The 14936-nt window shown below is 41.5% G+C and overlaps 1 protein-coding gene across 1 annotated transcript in view; it reads right to left on the reverse strand.

Annotated features, from left to right (window-relative positions):
* Nucleotides 1–107: 107 nt before the first annotated feature.
* Nucleotides 108–14936, reverse strand: part of gabbr2 (gamma-aminobutyric acid (GABA) B receptor, 2) — a 96618-nt gene continuing 81789 nt past the window's right edge. The window contains exons 15-20 of the mRNA XM_079570669.1: nt 14637–14861; nt 14286–14468; nt 13867–13993; nt 7629–7746; nt 2204–5518; nt 108–2085 (exon numbers count right to left, since the gene is read on the reverse strand). Coding sequence (XP_079426795.1) covers nt 5353–5518; nt 7629–7746; nt 13867–13993; nt 14286–14468; nt 14637–14861 — 819 coding nt within the window. The 3' untranslated portion in view covers nt 108–2085; nt 2204–5352. The remainder of the gene's footprint in view (nt 2086–2203; nt 5519–7628; nt 7747–13866; nt 13994–14285; nt 14469–14636; nt 14862–14936) is intronic.

Genomic DNA, 14936 nt, shown 5'->3' on the forward strand with positions numbered 1-14936 from the left:
TGAACAAGTTCACATACCAGGAATTTTCTTTCGGTGCAACATATAAAACGTGATACAGATAAATCGTAAACATACTTCAAAATACGAAAATGGTTGTATAGTTTTGCCGTTTAGTATGTTTAATGTCCATGATTTACCACATAATTGATTAGCTGCGATCCGGTGGGAAGTACTGTTGAGCTCCATTCTGTGATTTTTGGGTCTGGGAAGTATTTACTGGTTATGAGCTATAGCTATGTTTTTTATGGATTAAACTATTAAATCTTTTTTATTGGCTCTTCCCTCTTTTTTTTTTTAGAGGTTGAGGTGACAATCACCTTTCTTAATCAACTATTTGGGCTAGAGCGCGTGCTGTATATCACATTGAAGAAATGAAAGGGCTGACATGACTTTCTATATCGGATACACTGCCTGTAGATAACACTGTATCTCAGTGGTTTTCCAAAGTGCTCCAAACCCATGTCATGATGGGGAAATTTGAGTGCCTTGTTTGATTTGTCTTAAACCCCATCAGTCCTCTGACCGTAGACATAAAACATTACTGCTCTGAAGCCGAACTGTTGAGTTTTACTGGAGTCTAGCAGCTGCTGTTGGAGCCAGAGTCAAGACCATAACATAGCCCTCAAGGACAGGGGAAGTCTGCCTGCTGGATTTACTGTAGGTTCAGCCAAGTGTGCTGTCATTACCCGTCAACCATAAATTTATCTGTGAGAGATTGTAACTAGCAGTCATAAGTCACCCTCTAATCACACATCAGTGTATGTATGGAGGCATCAGTCAAACCAGACCACACATTCTCCACAGGGAAAGCAGAGCTGTTTTTCACATTCTCAAATGAGCTTTAGTAACAATAGCCATATATCACAAATATCCCCGTATCACATTCGCTATAATGTGATTATCAAATCATTAGCACTGATGTTTCTATTTAAAGATAGCCTTACAGGGGTTTCCATCAACATACTTGTGTGGAGGGGCTCTTCGCTCAACATCCCGAGCTGAATACTAATATGTGTGAAGCATATGCTCTTTCAGACGTCCTCTCCATTGTCCTTGACTGCTCGCACTGATGAGGTGAGATCGCCATAATGTTGTACTGAGGAGGGATTAGGAGTCACATCTGGGAAGCCTTGAATGCTGCAAATTAATGGGCGCAAGGGTGGCCCAGTGGCACAGGTAATGAAACACGCTCACAGAGGCTGAAAAGCAGAGATTTCACGGGGACTTTAAACAGGGGGATTCTTATAATCATCATCATAATTACACTTAAGTGAGTGGAGCCCTTCTCCCAGGTGCACCAGTCAGGATCTAATGAAAATGACTCTTTTTGGTGCATACAGTCTGATTCTTACCTTGTAGGTTGAGTCAAGGTTAAGAATGTTGGATAAAGACGCATTTCATACGATTTCTTTTTACAAAGCACCATTATTTGTCCCGTCTTAGAAATGAGATTCCTGAGATAGCCTGTGGAATTCCCAGAACATCGTAATGTCAAGATATAAGACATAAATTACAGCTAAGTTCATTTCCAGACAGTGATTAAATGTAAGTTGTTAGTGCACTCTTCTTTCTGTTCTGCTCATACTCTCATGTCATACACCGAGGCTTCCCTTTCACTGACACCTGGGTCAACTTAATCAACCTGGCTTCCATTTGCTCAACATGATCCCACCAAGACGAGGGAGAAGGTCATGTTGCATTTGCACATTGAGAGGTGTCTCTTCCTGTGCTGCTCCGGCCTTTACTGAAACGCATATCATACAGTGGGCCAAAAAAAAGCAATATTTGTTTATGAATAGCAGCTGTCATTGTGGTTACTGTAAATAATATCTGAAAATGGTTTGTGGAAATGTTCATTGTAAGTTCCTGAAGCAGAAGTACGAGCATCCACATACTAAATATTTGAGTTAGATAAAGAAAAGCCTAGACAACAGCGCACGTGGCTTCACACACTACCCAACTGCACGACTCAGTCATCCTCTAAATGCTGTTTGTCACTGGGCTCTTCCAACTCTTCAATAATGTAACATCACATGCTTTTTAATTACATATTTATATTTGCTGTGGCCCAGTGTGTTCTTGCTGCTTTTGCTTTGCCAAAGTTGATTGCCTACTGACTGTTTCAAGACATGAAACAATCAGGGTAACACAAGTTAATTTGATTCATTTCCATTCGAGCACTTGATATGAGTGTTGACAGCACACTGGCTAAATCATCTTGTGCCTCTCCTGCCGCGCCCCTTTTTAACTCCAACGCACCCTTGGTCAGTTTGTTATCGAGAGAATAAGAGCACTAAAGCACAGCTCAAAACATAATGTTCAGTCTCACTTTATTAACAATGATGTGAAAAGTAAAGGCTGTCCATAACATTCAGACAGAAAAAGAAGAATGTTATTTGTATTGTCCCAAAATGACAAAACTAATGGCTTCAAAAAATGTTCAGGTGATCCAAGTGTGATACTTATTTATACAATTTCCATATGTAGTCCCATTTGTACATAACATAGTTACAGATACTGTAAAATAAAAAGACTTTCAAATATCCTTGTGGCATGTGTCAAATATTTCCTAGGTAAAAATGAAAAGATCTTTTACATATACATATATATTTATTTATATAGAGATCTCTATTCTTTCTGTTAAAATAAAACAAGTTATTGCCCCTCTTGAACATGTTGCATTAAGCATAGATTCACGGATTGAAACTGTTGAACTGAATCCAAGTGTTAGCACAAACTGACAGAACATTAACAGTATGGACCTGTGAGTTCTTCCACATAATATATACTTCATAATTTGGACACATAGATTTTATCCAGAAACCCTGATGACACGTACAAATATATCATTATATACGCACTGTATATGTCACCTGTGGCAAATACAAACCAGGAGCAGGACGCTTTTACTTACTGGAAATTATGAGCCCTTGACCTACCACAATTGTATCTGAACAAGTAAAGTCATCCACACTGACTGAACCAAAACAAGAAAAATAGGGCACATTAAGAAAACACCTGATGACCTGCATTTGGCATTTGGATGGACTGGACTAGTTAATGCCAGGAGTGATTTGAATAAGTTTCTCATTGACGTTGCTACGTGTGTCACATTATTGCCCTCAGTGCAGTAGCATAGTTCATTCTGTATAGCGATGTTAGTCCACTGAGAATCTTGGCATTGACATACGCTGATCAAAAGGTTAAAAGAAATACAAGATCAAAGCAAGTGTCGGTGAGATGAACAATGCAGTGGTTTGTCACGACAGCCGCAAAAACAGAAGTACCTCGGTGACTTACTTTCGATTTCATGCGATCTTGAGAACGCCAGACATGGGACACCATCATCAGGGTATCAGCAAATTGTACACAATCACATAGAATGTCATATATAAAATGTGTGGTTGGCTTCTCCTGAAGGAAGAGCCAACCTTTGATAAAGTCTCTCACTTGATAAGTGAAGTAACCTCTGGTTGGCAAAGGGGCAGGAGCAGTGGTGACTCCTGTCCTGTCTGTGCTCAAGGTCTTTCTGATATGTCCTGTAGCAGGAGGACCTCTGCTGCTGGTCTCTGCCTCTCAGCTCAAGAGTAGTTATGATCCACTGCAGGGGGAGTATCTCCCATACTGTCCCATGCATTGAGGCTTTGAATCAAAATAAAACTATGACATGTGGTTTACACAAGTGCGGCCAAAGTAGTTTGTAATTATAAGCCTAACATCTATTGAGGGTCCTGTAGGCTACAGTAAAAGACAACAGGCACAGCGCTCAAAGATGCCTTAAAAACTAAAAACCAAGACACAATGGTGAAACATATGCTGAAAACGAACCTTCTCACAGTTACAACAAAAACCTTGAGACTGTCCAAATTCTTAGTGTAGTATTTTCTTCTCTGAGTACACTTTAGAGATGACAATTTTGTGTCCACAACTGGTTCGGGGCTGGGTTCGACTATAAGATAGTATATTTTCATAGCAACTGAGGTATGGACACAGTTGCTAAATGTGAAGTGATTTTTTTATGACACTCAAAATCATCTGTGCAGAAAGCCCTGTGTCTGTGCTTTATGCTCGAGTGTGATCAGCAGTGGTGCCATCACTAGTAGAAAGTGGGTAGGTCCCTCTGTTCTCCATCTACACCACCACACGTGGAAATTCAAGTCCACCACTAAAGCCATTTGTGGCCATGGTCGACCTACATCCTTTCCAGCATCACTCATGTTTGAGTTTTAAAAGAGTCTTGTGCCTTTCTCAGCTGTGAACCTCATTGCCCTTAACTGTGCTGGTTTAGCAGGATCAGATGGACATCATAACAGTCTGTGCAAACCACTCTGTGGGGGGCAATGAGCAGGCTTATTAAACATGACTGTATGCACTCGGCGGCGAGTTTCTCTTGCAATGAACAATATTATGAGTGCCATACAACACAAACCGTGGAACACTCTGTGGTGTTACAGTATTTCTGTCATAAGCAGCATTATAGGTCAGTCTTCTGCTGCTTTCTGCAGACTATTAAGCAAAATGAAAGGCAAAATTTGATGTAAACTATTTGTTGGAATCCAGACTTGCACATTTTGCAGTGACAAACAGAGCGTCCTGGCCATTACTCAGAAAATGGCCCCTTTCATGTATTGTGACGAGCACTGCTCATAAGCTACTTTGTCAGCACCTTGCCCAAGAGCAGTTCACTCTCTCTTTCTCTTCTATAAATATATCTGCTTCTCACTAGTATTCTCTGATTATAAGCTCGAGTTTTTAAGACATGTCCCACACATAGAGTTGATCTGATCATTCACAGCATATACAAAGCTTACAGTACATCAAGTCAAAAAAATGATGATATTTACATGTCTCCAAGTCACTTTGAAAAGGGCGCGATGCAAATACTCCTTTGTTGGGTTTTGTAAATTCCACGTTCCCATGCCAGTCACTGTAACTGTGAAATACTCACATTAGAAGACAGGCTCACGTGAACACGCAAGCTCATACAGTACGTACGACAAATAACAAAAAGAGACACTCCCTCCGAGTAAGGCTACACGTCCTGGTCGGGGCCCGTCCACTGCTGCTCCACTGTCAGCTGTGTGGAGGCATGTACTTCACTCACTTGAATATAGGCAAAAGGAGCAGATGGACAAGGGGACATCGCTGTGAATGATGAGTTCCTATAGGGTCACCCATGGCCTCTCCACACCCCGTCCTGACTTCAAGGGTTTCAAGTCTCAATAGAGGCCAGATCTGAAGACCCAAAGCCTCCTCCCCTAAGTCCCTCCAGTCTGAGACGACATGACACACATACGCTGATGATATCAGTCTGGTCCATGTAAAAAGAGCCAGGTGGGGTGTGAACGAGGCTCACAGGCCAGAGACCATGACCCGGTATGAGGGGGGCATGTGTCTGTGTCGCGGGCTAGAACCAGGGCTCCCGTTTGGACTAGTGCAGCTGGCGTCCACTCCTCCTATGGACGGTAAGTATGCGTGGTGCAGGATGGGCAGCTGCAAGGACAGTCGGCGCTGTATGCTGTAGACAGACAAGGACAACACACATTTAGCTGACTATTAAGAGATAAACGGTTACAGATACAGTCTATATATTTACCGACGCCTGATCAAATTAGTATTGCTTATGTTTATTTGTTTTAGCTTGGTGTGAAATCCTCCATTATTAAGGCTTCCGTCCAGCATTTCTCCCTGCTCCTGGGATCAGCGCTGAGAGTGTTCACACCCCATCTCTTCAGTCACGATGCCATTTGCAGCCATTTGTGCAAATTACATAACAAAATGGCAGTTATGTAAAAAAAGAAGAAGAAAAAAAGAAAACTTTGGAAATGCATGTTATTAGATTAATTCAGTCTGCTAAGAGAATCCAAAGTAAATTATTCATTTTGAACTTCCTATCAGTTGGTGTTTTATAAGCCGTCGTCCTACTTGACACAGTATGGCATTCCTACACCTTTCTGTTTCGAACGTTTGTGTGCGTCCTGCCTCTTCATCTCTGCTCTCACCATGTGATCAAACATTCATGCGGCATGGGAACTGCTCTGAGTGTTCCTTTACTTCTGTTCTCCTCCCTGTCTATTTTCAGAGCTGCTTCAAATGCGAGCTGTAAATCACTGGTTACATAAGCCCCTGCAAGTGTCTACATTCTCTTTTTTTTTTGCTCCTTAGCGCTATCCAAACATCACCATTCATTCATTCATTCATTCTCTTAATATCAGAGCCCCCTAAATCCCCTCACACACACACACACCCCGGTCCTTTGGCGTATCGCAATCCTCTGGTACTGTTTTAAAACTACAGCAGGTTCTCAGAGAAGCGTGAACTGTCCCTCTGTTGATGAAGCTGGTATGCCTCAGCTTCACCGCCTTATGAATAATAATAAGCCAATGGGATCTGCCTTTTGCCAGACAATCATCGTTTACATGTTATGACAAGACATCAATCAAAAGTATGCATGGATACACACGGCATGTCCAGTGCAGAGCAGAGCAGAGCAGTTAGCGGTATGTAGACTGTGTGTGTGTGTGTGTGTGTGTGTGTGTGGGAGAGAGAAGCGAGTCGGCCCGTGCTTTAGCAGGCTAGTTGCCACGACAACCGCCTCAGTGCTGCCTCAACTGGTGCAGTCCGCGTGACGTGTTCGGTGCGCTGCATGAGGATGCCGACGTGCGGGAGGGGTTCCGACGGTGCTCTCAAAAAATGAGACTTATACAGTAGTGAATGCTGTTTCTAAAAGTGCATTATGCCAGTTTTTTTTTTTTTTGTTGCTTTTTTTTTATCAGAACATAGTTAACACGTTTAAGATTCTAAATGTTTAGCATTTTTGTGTTGTTTATCATGTCACTTCTTAATTGGACAGCCAAACTGTAAAAAATCTCCCTCTGTCTTTAAAGGGATACTTCAGGATTTTTGACATAGGGCCTCATTTCCTAGTTATCCAGAGTGTTGTTGATTTCTGGAGATATTTTGTTTATTCACGCAGTCCTTATATTTGATGGGTTTAGTGGTGCTAGGCTAGTGCTAGGCTAGTGCATGTCAATGGTAACTAGTAGCCTGCAATAAGCACAGTGCACCTGAGGCAAATCACTTATAACACCAGACTACACATATAAATGTCTGTGTTGGCTGAATAATGTTTGAAATACAACCATTTTGCATTTAAAAGAACTTATATATGAGCAGCATCCGCTTCCTGGCTGTAAGCTACGCAGCTAGGTCACCGTATCTACAGTAGTTTGTTTACCTGCGGCCGGCATTACTACAAGTGGAATTCACAAATCAGATATGGCAACGTTTGGAGGACGACCCGATGATTTTGAAGAGGTTTTTAATGCAGGCTACTAGTTACCATAGACATGCGCTAGCCTAGCACCACTAAACTCTTCACATAAGGACTGCATGAATTTAAAAAAAAAAAAAAATCTCCAGAAATCGACAACACTGGATAACTAGAAATCCATGAACACCTGAGAAAGATGAGAAGATCATCTGTGTCACATTTACCCCACCCGTCTCACCCGTAAAACCACCAATCCACCTGCATTCACAAACTGTGGTACATTCCAGCCTGTTCATGGACAGTGAGCTCTGACACACAGTCCCCTCCTCCAAATGTATGTACATGCAGTTCTTACTGTTCAGGCGAGTTGATGTCTTCCAAGGGACCTCGGTTTATTCGGGATGGGTCCATGGAGCCCCACTGCGCCTGGGGTTTCTGTTCCAGGTGGTTTTTCAGGATGGACTTCTCACCATCTACAACCAGAATGTACACATGAGGGATAGGCATTCTACATGAATATATATATTTTTAGCTGAACAAAATGACATGAAGTGCATTCAACTACACAGTACACTGGCAATGACAAAGTACTAATAACTTCAACGCTAACCTCCAGTAGAAGTAAAACAGTATATCATAATTCATTTACATTCCAGTTCATAATTGTGAAAACAGCATCCATCTCGACTCTCCTCAGAGCCTCGGGGGAGCAGGTCAAATTTTTCACAGACATGATTCTGCTATTGCCCTTGTGCTTCCAGGGGGACTTTGGTTGAACACACTGCTGTAAACAACCTTATGGGATTTGGGAATTACACCTGGTGGGTAATAGAAAGGCCTTTTTCTCCCCCTACAACAGTTTTCTCTCTAGTCGTCCCAGATTTACCAGCTCTGGCTGACCTGATTCAGTCGGAGGCAACATGGGACATTACAGCTCTATTTTAACACACTGGTGCTTACATTGGAGTAAGAAAAGAAGCCTTTAAATACTTTGTTGAAAGATAAAAGAGTTTTTATTACAGTTTTCCACATAATATACTATGGTCAGTCAGAATTTCTAACCTAATATTATACTAATAATCAGAGGTCGGCAGAGCAGCCAAAAATATTTACTCCAAGGAAGATTAATATAAAAGTTAATATCAGTATCAACAGAAACAAAAGTGGTGTAAGGAACAATGACAAACCAACAACAAATGTTGTATGCTGAAAGTTTTAGCCAACCTTTGTCGAGAGAAACTGTAGTGCACACAAGGCAGGTGGTCTTATTATTGTTATGCCTCACTGTATATGTGTCTCAGGAAAGTAATAATGTGGTTTCTTTCAAAATGTCACCATAATTCCACAGGGCGACTGAGAAACTGTTCCTCGAAACAAAATGCTTCTGTGGCATTAGCCTTCCTTTGTTCCGGGAGCTGTAAGAGCTTTGCTAGCTGGACAGTCTTGCGCTGTTGCCGTTGTAATGAAGCAGAAAGAAATGCACGAGCCATGCATCTCTCCGGAGCTAAACTTAAATGTCACAGCCTTTTTGTGGGACCACTTTCCTCACGTTATGGCCCAGATCACATGCCCCATACAATCTCTAAATATAAAGTAAAGTACAATACATTTCGTCATTTTGATATTAGAGCTTGTTAGTTTGCAATTAAGCGTAGCATTTATGAACTTAAGTGGCCATTTGCAACAATATCCCGCTCATAAAGACTCTGTCAGAACAAGTACACCTGGAATTGATGGGCACGAGCTTGTGCATATTCATGACGCTGAGAGAGACATACCGACAGACACAGACAGATAGATGTGGGGGTGCTTCTTCTTTGTGAGTGAGCGTAATCACTGTTGACATACTGTTCTCCTCTTATAACAGCCGCTCACTCACAGCCCCCAGTACTTTTAGATCAGCTCTGCTCTCGGAACTGATGAATACAGTTAGGAGCCAGATATGATCACAATGACAGGCAGGTGTGTGAAGGTTCTGCTCTTTACAGACAAAAGAGCTTAGATTGGAGATTACAGTCTGAGGCCAAACTTTGAGCACAAGGAAATAGCCCAGTTCACTACGTCATTTCAATGGATTTTTGTGGAGAGTATCAAAACTTTATGAAATCAGAAAAACAACATTTCCATTTGCTCTGATATGTGAAGAAAAACAAAAGGTGCATTTATATGGGGAGTAAAAAACGTAGTTTGTCAGAAATGTACGATACTTGGCAGAAAATTCCATTTGGTCGTTCCAATCAAAAAAGTCAATGAAACATTTGTCATATGTTTCATGGAGTTACCATAGCGATGACCAGAACTCCCCATTTACTCTAACGGGAAATGGTATAATAACAATTTCACAAAATGACAAGGGCAAATGGAACATTGTTTTCTTCATTGCTTAAACCATAAGGTTTTCAAAAATATATAGTTTTCATACTCTCCACAAAAATCCCACAACAGTGGAAATTAAACAGAGTGAACCGGACAAAAAGTTAACAACGCCTTATGATTGTGGTAGTACTGTATATAAATATATTGCACAGCTGTCTCTCAGGGATTACAATATCATATTGTACAATTTAAAGTTCAGTGTGTTGATGGTTAAATTTATTTTGGTTTAGAACTCATTCTATAGTTTTATTAAAGGGGCTAGATGCAAGTTCGTGATTTTATACTCACTACTGCCATCTCAGGCCTTATGCGTAACTGCAGCTTCTATATTAAGCTCGTGCATGACGGCACTTCGGACCCGAATTAGCACATTTTTGAGTGACAGTGCAGGATTTTAGAGGCAGTTGTGGCTATTAGGTCTGGGCTCATTCTACACATTAGGACATGGCTGGAACATGTAGGGGGAGGAAAATACATTATTTTAACATTTTTAAACTCTGTATAGTAGGGTGGTCCTTAAATTCTGACTTTCAAAATTTCATCCTCCCACCCTCCCAATAGATTCTCCCTTAGTAGAAACTAGTTGGTACCAAATATCTCCATGATTGGTCAATATTTAGGGTATGCTCAAAGCGACTCAAGCTTCAATAATAGGCGAAATTACAAACATTTTCATGTTTTCATGTTAAAATATATATTGCTGTTAAACACAAGAATGACAATTAAAGTGCTTGTTAAAGTCATCAGTAATTAACCAATGCCGTCTATAGACGTCAATTGAAATCCAATCGCTGACTGCCAGTGACGTCTATAGACGTCAATTAGGTTTTTCAATGGGAAAAGCTGCAGGAAAGCCTTGAGCATGTCTGGAGTTAAAATCTTAGTTGTGCTGCCTAATTCTGCCACTTAGTGACTCAATAAAAGAACTACAAGTTCTTTTATTGAATCACCAGGTGGCAGCATTGCTCTTTCGTTTTCTCAGCTTTTTGGTCAGAAAACAGCATTTTGGGTGATTTCACCTATTTTCTACGGACGATTACTAAAGAATGGAAAGAGGTACAAACAAAATCTTTTTTTAGATGAAAGAAGAGAGTCTAATCTTTCTTTTGGTGGGTTTTGTGTTGACACAAAACGGTAGCACATCTAAGCACAAGCGGTTAGAGCTTGTGCTTCACAGCTAGAAGGTCCGTGTTCGATTCCCACCAAGGACGGGGCCTTTCTGTGTGGAGTTTGCATGTTCTCCCCGTGTCTGCGTAGGTTTCCTCCGGTTTCCCCTACCACTAAAAACATGTACAATAGGCCAGGATGTATGAGAGTGTGTTTGAGAGTGTGCATGGGGGACGACGGATGAAAACTAGCCTAAGGCTACAATCTGGTGTGGCTTGTTCATTAACTTGCACTGTTCCTACCAAATAAACCATAAATAAATAGACCCAGACCTACATTTTCTGTGGGTCTTGAAAAAACAGTCAAAATCCTGACAAACCCCTTGCAGTGGGGAGCTCTCTGATTTGAAAATGACTGGCAGTCGATGAGTTAAAGAGCTATAGGCAGTGTTCTCAAGAATTGGCAATGTCATGTCAGTGATAGTTTGCTTGCGAGATGTTCATAGCTCCACCGCTCTATGTGTCGTTTGATGATGTGGAAGCAAGACCCTTGATCACTGTTGCCTTCATTGAATCGAGATACAGTGTGCGGTGTTTTGTGACGACCTGTAGGACAAACTGTGTCTGTTTCTCATCCTTGTTAATCAAGGCATCGTACTCCTGCTTCAGTGCGACTCCTCATTCGGCAGTATCGTTGACAACGCGAAGTTCGTGGACCACTTCTTCAGATAGTCTGCGTTTGATTCCCAAATCTGGACTTGTTGCCAGCAAAGAGTTGGGGAGTAAAGAATCTCAAAGAAATTGCATGTGTTGCTGGTACCAAAATCCCTCAAGCCTGTTATGGCCTATTGTGGACTGGTTGATTGCAATTCGTTTTGCAGGGTCCTTTTGTGCACTGTGACTTAGTTGCTTAATCATAGCCCTTTTCTCAGCTGCATCAAATTCTGGATCAAAAAAGGCAAGGGCCACCAACTCTTCGCTTAGGTACCAGAGGTGACCACAAAGTTTCTTGAAGGCACCCAATGACAATGATGAGCCGATTTCGATGAGGAGCTTCAACAGACGCAAGTCACCTGCGGGGAACCATGGGATAGGAACCATGACTTGACGTATGCTGATACTCCCAACACACAGAAGTTGCCAAGTTCTTGTCTTTCTCTGTTGGTCAGTTTGAAGCCAGCATATCGGAATATAAACATTTTTAGTGTGTAAATCAGCCGTGCCATGAAAGAGCACGGTGTATGGCACCTGGCTTCATGAACGTTATACCACGTGATGGTACTCCTCCCAGAAGCACTATAAACCGTCTTTTCACTTCAAAAAGTATGAAGAAAAGAAAATGCCTTGTACTCATATGGGTATTGACAAGTACTTATATCAAAGTACTCATACTCATATCAGTTTTAGAAAAAGTGTTATCGGTGCATCCCACGATCAACATATGCAGGGATAATAATTAAGTAAAATTTAAATAATCACACATAGACTTGACATTCATTTTAAGGCCTGTTCATACAGAGCATGTCGCGTGGCCCATCTTCGTCTCTCCGGATAGAAAGCCTCAATGCATTCCTTGACAGCTGTGTATACTGAGCGCGTACGACGCCACAACACAGTCTTCTTGCTTTTCTCTGTTTCTACTAACTTCAACCGGCTTGAGCATACCCTAAATACACTCTGATCTGCAAAATAATTGGTAGGAATTGGTTTCTAATGGGGTAGTACCTGATAGGATGGTGGGAGCAACAAAAAAAAACATTTTTATTTTTTTCATTGAGATAAGGACCACCCTACTGTATAGTCCCTTTAACATAGAAAAAAACAAAATACCCGACTCAATCTCATTTGCATCGGTGTGGTCAATTGTCTGTCTTGGCAAGGATTTGAAACAGCAAATTCATCCACACCAGCAAATGTCTATTTATATCTCTTTTATATCTCTGTTCAATTTGAAAAGATCTCACTCATTTTTATTTTAGATCACTGAACAGAGTGAGTTGTAGAGGCAAGGGGAGCTGAATTTGGAGGGTCGCTTGTCTTAGAACAGTCTGATAGTATCGTCGTGTCCCTGAATAAGACACTTAAACCCCATTGAACGCTTTAGTCTATGTTATGTGGCAGGCTGCGACATGAAGGATATTCAGTGGAGCGCCATGCGGTTGATTTGATGCGGTGACCACTGACAAACACGAGAGACACCAAAACATACACACAAAAAACAGAGAGTTGCAGCCCCGACCTGTTTTTATCTTTGGCAAATAGAATAAAGTCACGGCTCCTTCTAGCTCTTTTATTTTATTTTATTTTTTCCTGAGGTAACACTCCCAACACCAAAGAAATTAGGTGCAAAGCAAGTGTGGGCCCACTGGTGAATGTAATGCGGGGCCGCGAGTGTTGAAAACAGCGGCCAACGAAAGCTTGTAAGTTAGCACGCAGCAGTGGAGCTATGCAGGTACTTTAGCTAATCTTATGAGTCATCCTGAGAGAGGCACGTCACCATCCAGTCAAACACTGGTTCACCTGACAGCACGCACACAGCAGCACTAAAACAGCATAAGGGGAAAGAAAACATTCATAATGGATGGAGGTGAGGAATTTGCTCTCAAGAATGGAAAAAAAAAGATGATTATCGGGAGTATTTTAATTGATTCACTCTACTACAAAACAAAATAGTATATAGAAATGTGATGCGAGTCTTATATTCCTTATAAATGTATGGGGTCATCACAGCTAGACAGACAGACAGACAGACAGACAGACAGACAGATAGATAGATAGATAGATAGATAGATAGATAGATAGATAGATAGATAGATAGATAGATAGATAGATAGATAGACAGATAGAGAAGATTGTACAAGGATGACCATTTAACTCATTGTCCCAAAAATACAGTCTATTCAAGCTCTATATAAGCACTGCATCATCAATCACTCTCTCCTTTCTTCTATTCAGCTTTATCCTATCAACTACATTTTATACAGTTTTTATGCTGTCATCAAAAAGACACAGTATCCTGAGAGATAGGAAGCAGACTCAGACTTCAAATTGAGTTTTGCGTTATATACATTATTCTTAAGGGGAAACTCTGATGTATCGCCGGTGCCTCACCTTTGTCTGTAAAGTTGCGTATGCTGAGGATGTTGTTTGCATCTGGGTAATGGTTCTGTTTGATGTAGGGAGTCTTCTCGGGTGTGTCCTGCAGCTGCATGGTCACTTCCTCCAACTCTTTATCCAACTTTAAAAACAAAACAAAACAAAAAAAAATTAAAACAGCAAGTGACAGTGTTAAAAACATTCCTTCCCATGAAACAAGTCGCCTCAGCTTTGCTTCAACGCCGCTCTCTACCAACCCAGCTTAACTAGGCCACACAATTATCAGAAAACACACAATACTGCCGCCGCTCTATGTAGAACAAAATGCTGCAATTGCTTCTTTGTACATTTCAAAGGGCGGCAAACGTTTCTCTCTTTTCTAGTTTGCTTGCATCATGCTGTTCTTAGTGACTAATAATGGAAAAAGACCAGACCTCTGTTATCCTCATTCGCAGCCGGTGGTTATCCGTCTGCAGCCCATCTAGCCGTGAAGTGTTGGCCTGGTTAACGCTCGTGACAGAGGTGGAGGTCTTGGAGTCTTCCTTCTTCTGATTCTGGGTGAACTTTAGCCTCCGGTTCTGAGTGGCTGCGTCCGGATTTGTTCTCATGGTAATTAGCTGAAAGAGACGATATGGGTATTGTTCATAGCAGGCCTTCAGCGTGATGTGGGCTAAAATACACTGACTGATCAGGAAAAAAAAAGTTGGGTTTCACAAGAATGAGTGCAATAACAAACATTTCATTTTATGTCTAATGAGTCAGATAGTAGGTGTGTAAATGCTAACCTTTGGGACAAATACGAGACACAGTGTGATGGTGCTGCAGAAGATGATGACCAAGGCCACGATGCAGAACTGGACGTTGGGCTGGTCCCGTGTGAGGAAAGACACGGCGGCTCCAATGATGCACATGATGCCCACGTTGTAGACACTCATCCCGATGTACTTGCTGTCATTGAGGGCCGGGATGCTGACGTTCCTCGTTTCCCAGGCAAGGAAGCAGCCAAATAACTGCGGAGACATAGCACAGAAATAAAGTTGAGCACTTGTATCCTTATTGCCGTCGTTTGTTTTCTTTGATAACAC

The sequence above is a fragment of the Gobius niger genome (assembly GCF_951799975.1).
Source record: "Gobius niger genome assembly, chromosome: 14".
NCBI lineage: Eukaryota > Metazoa > Chordata > Actinopteri > Gobiiformes > Gobiidae > Gobius > Gobius niger.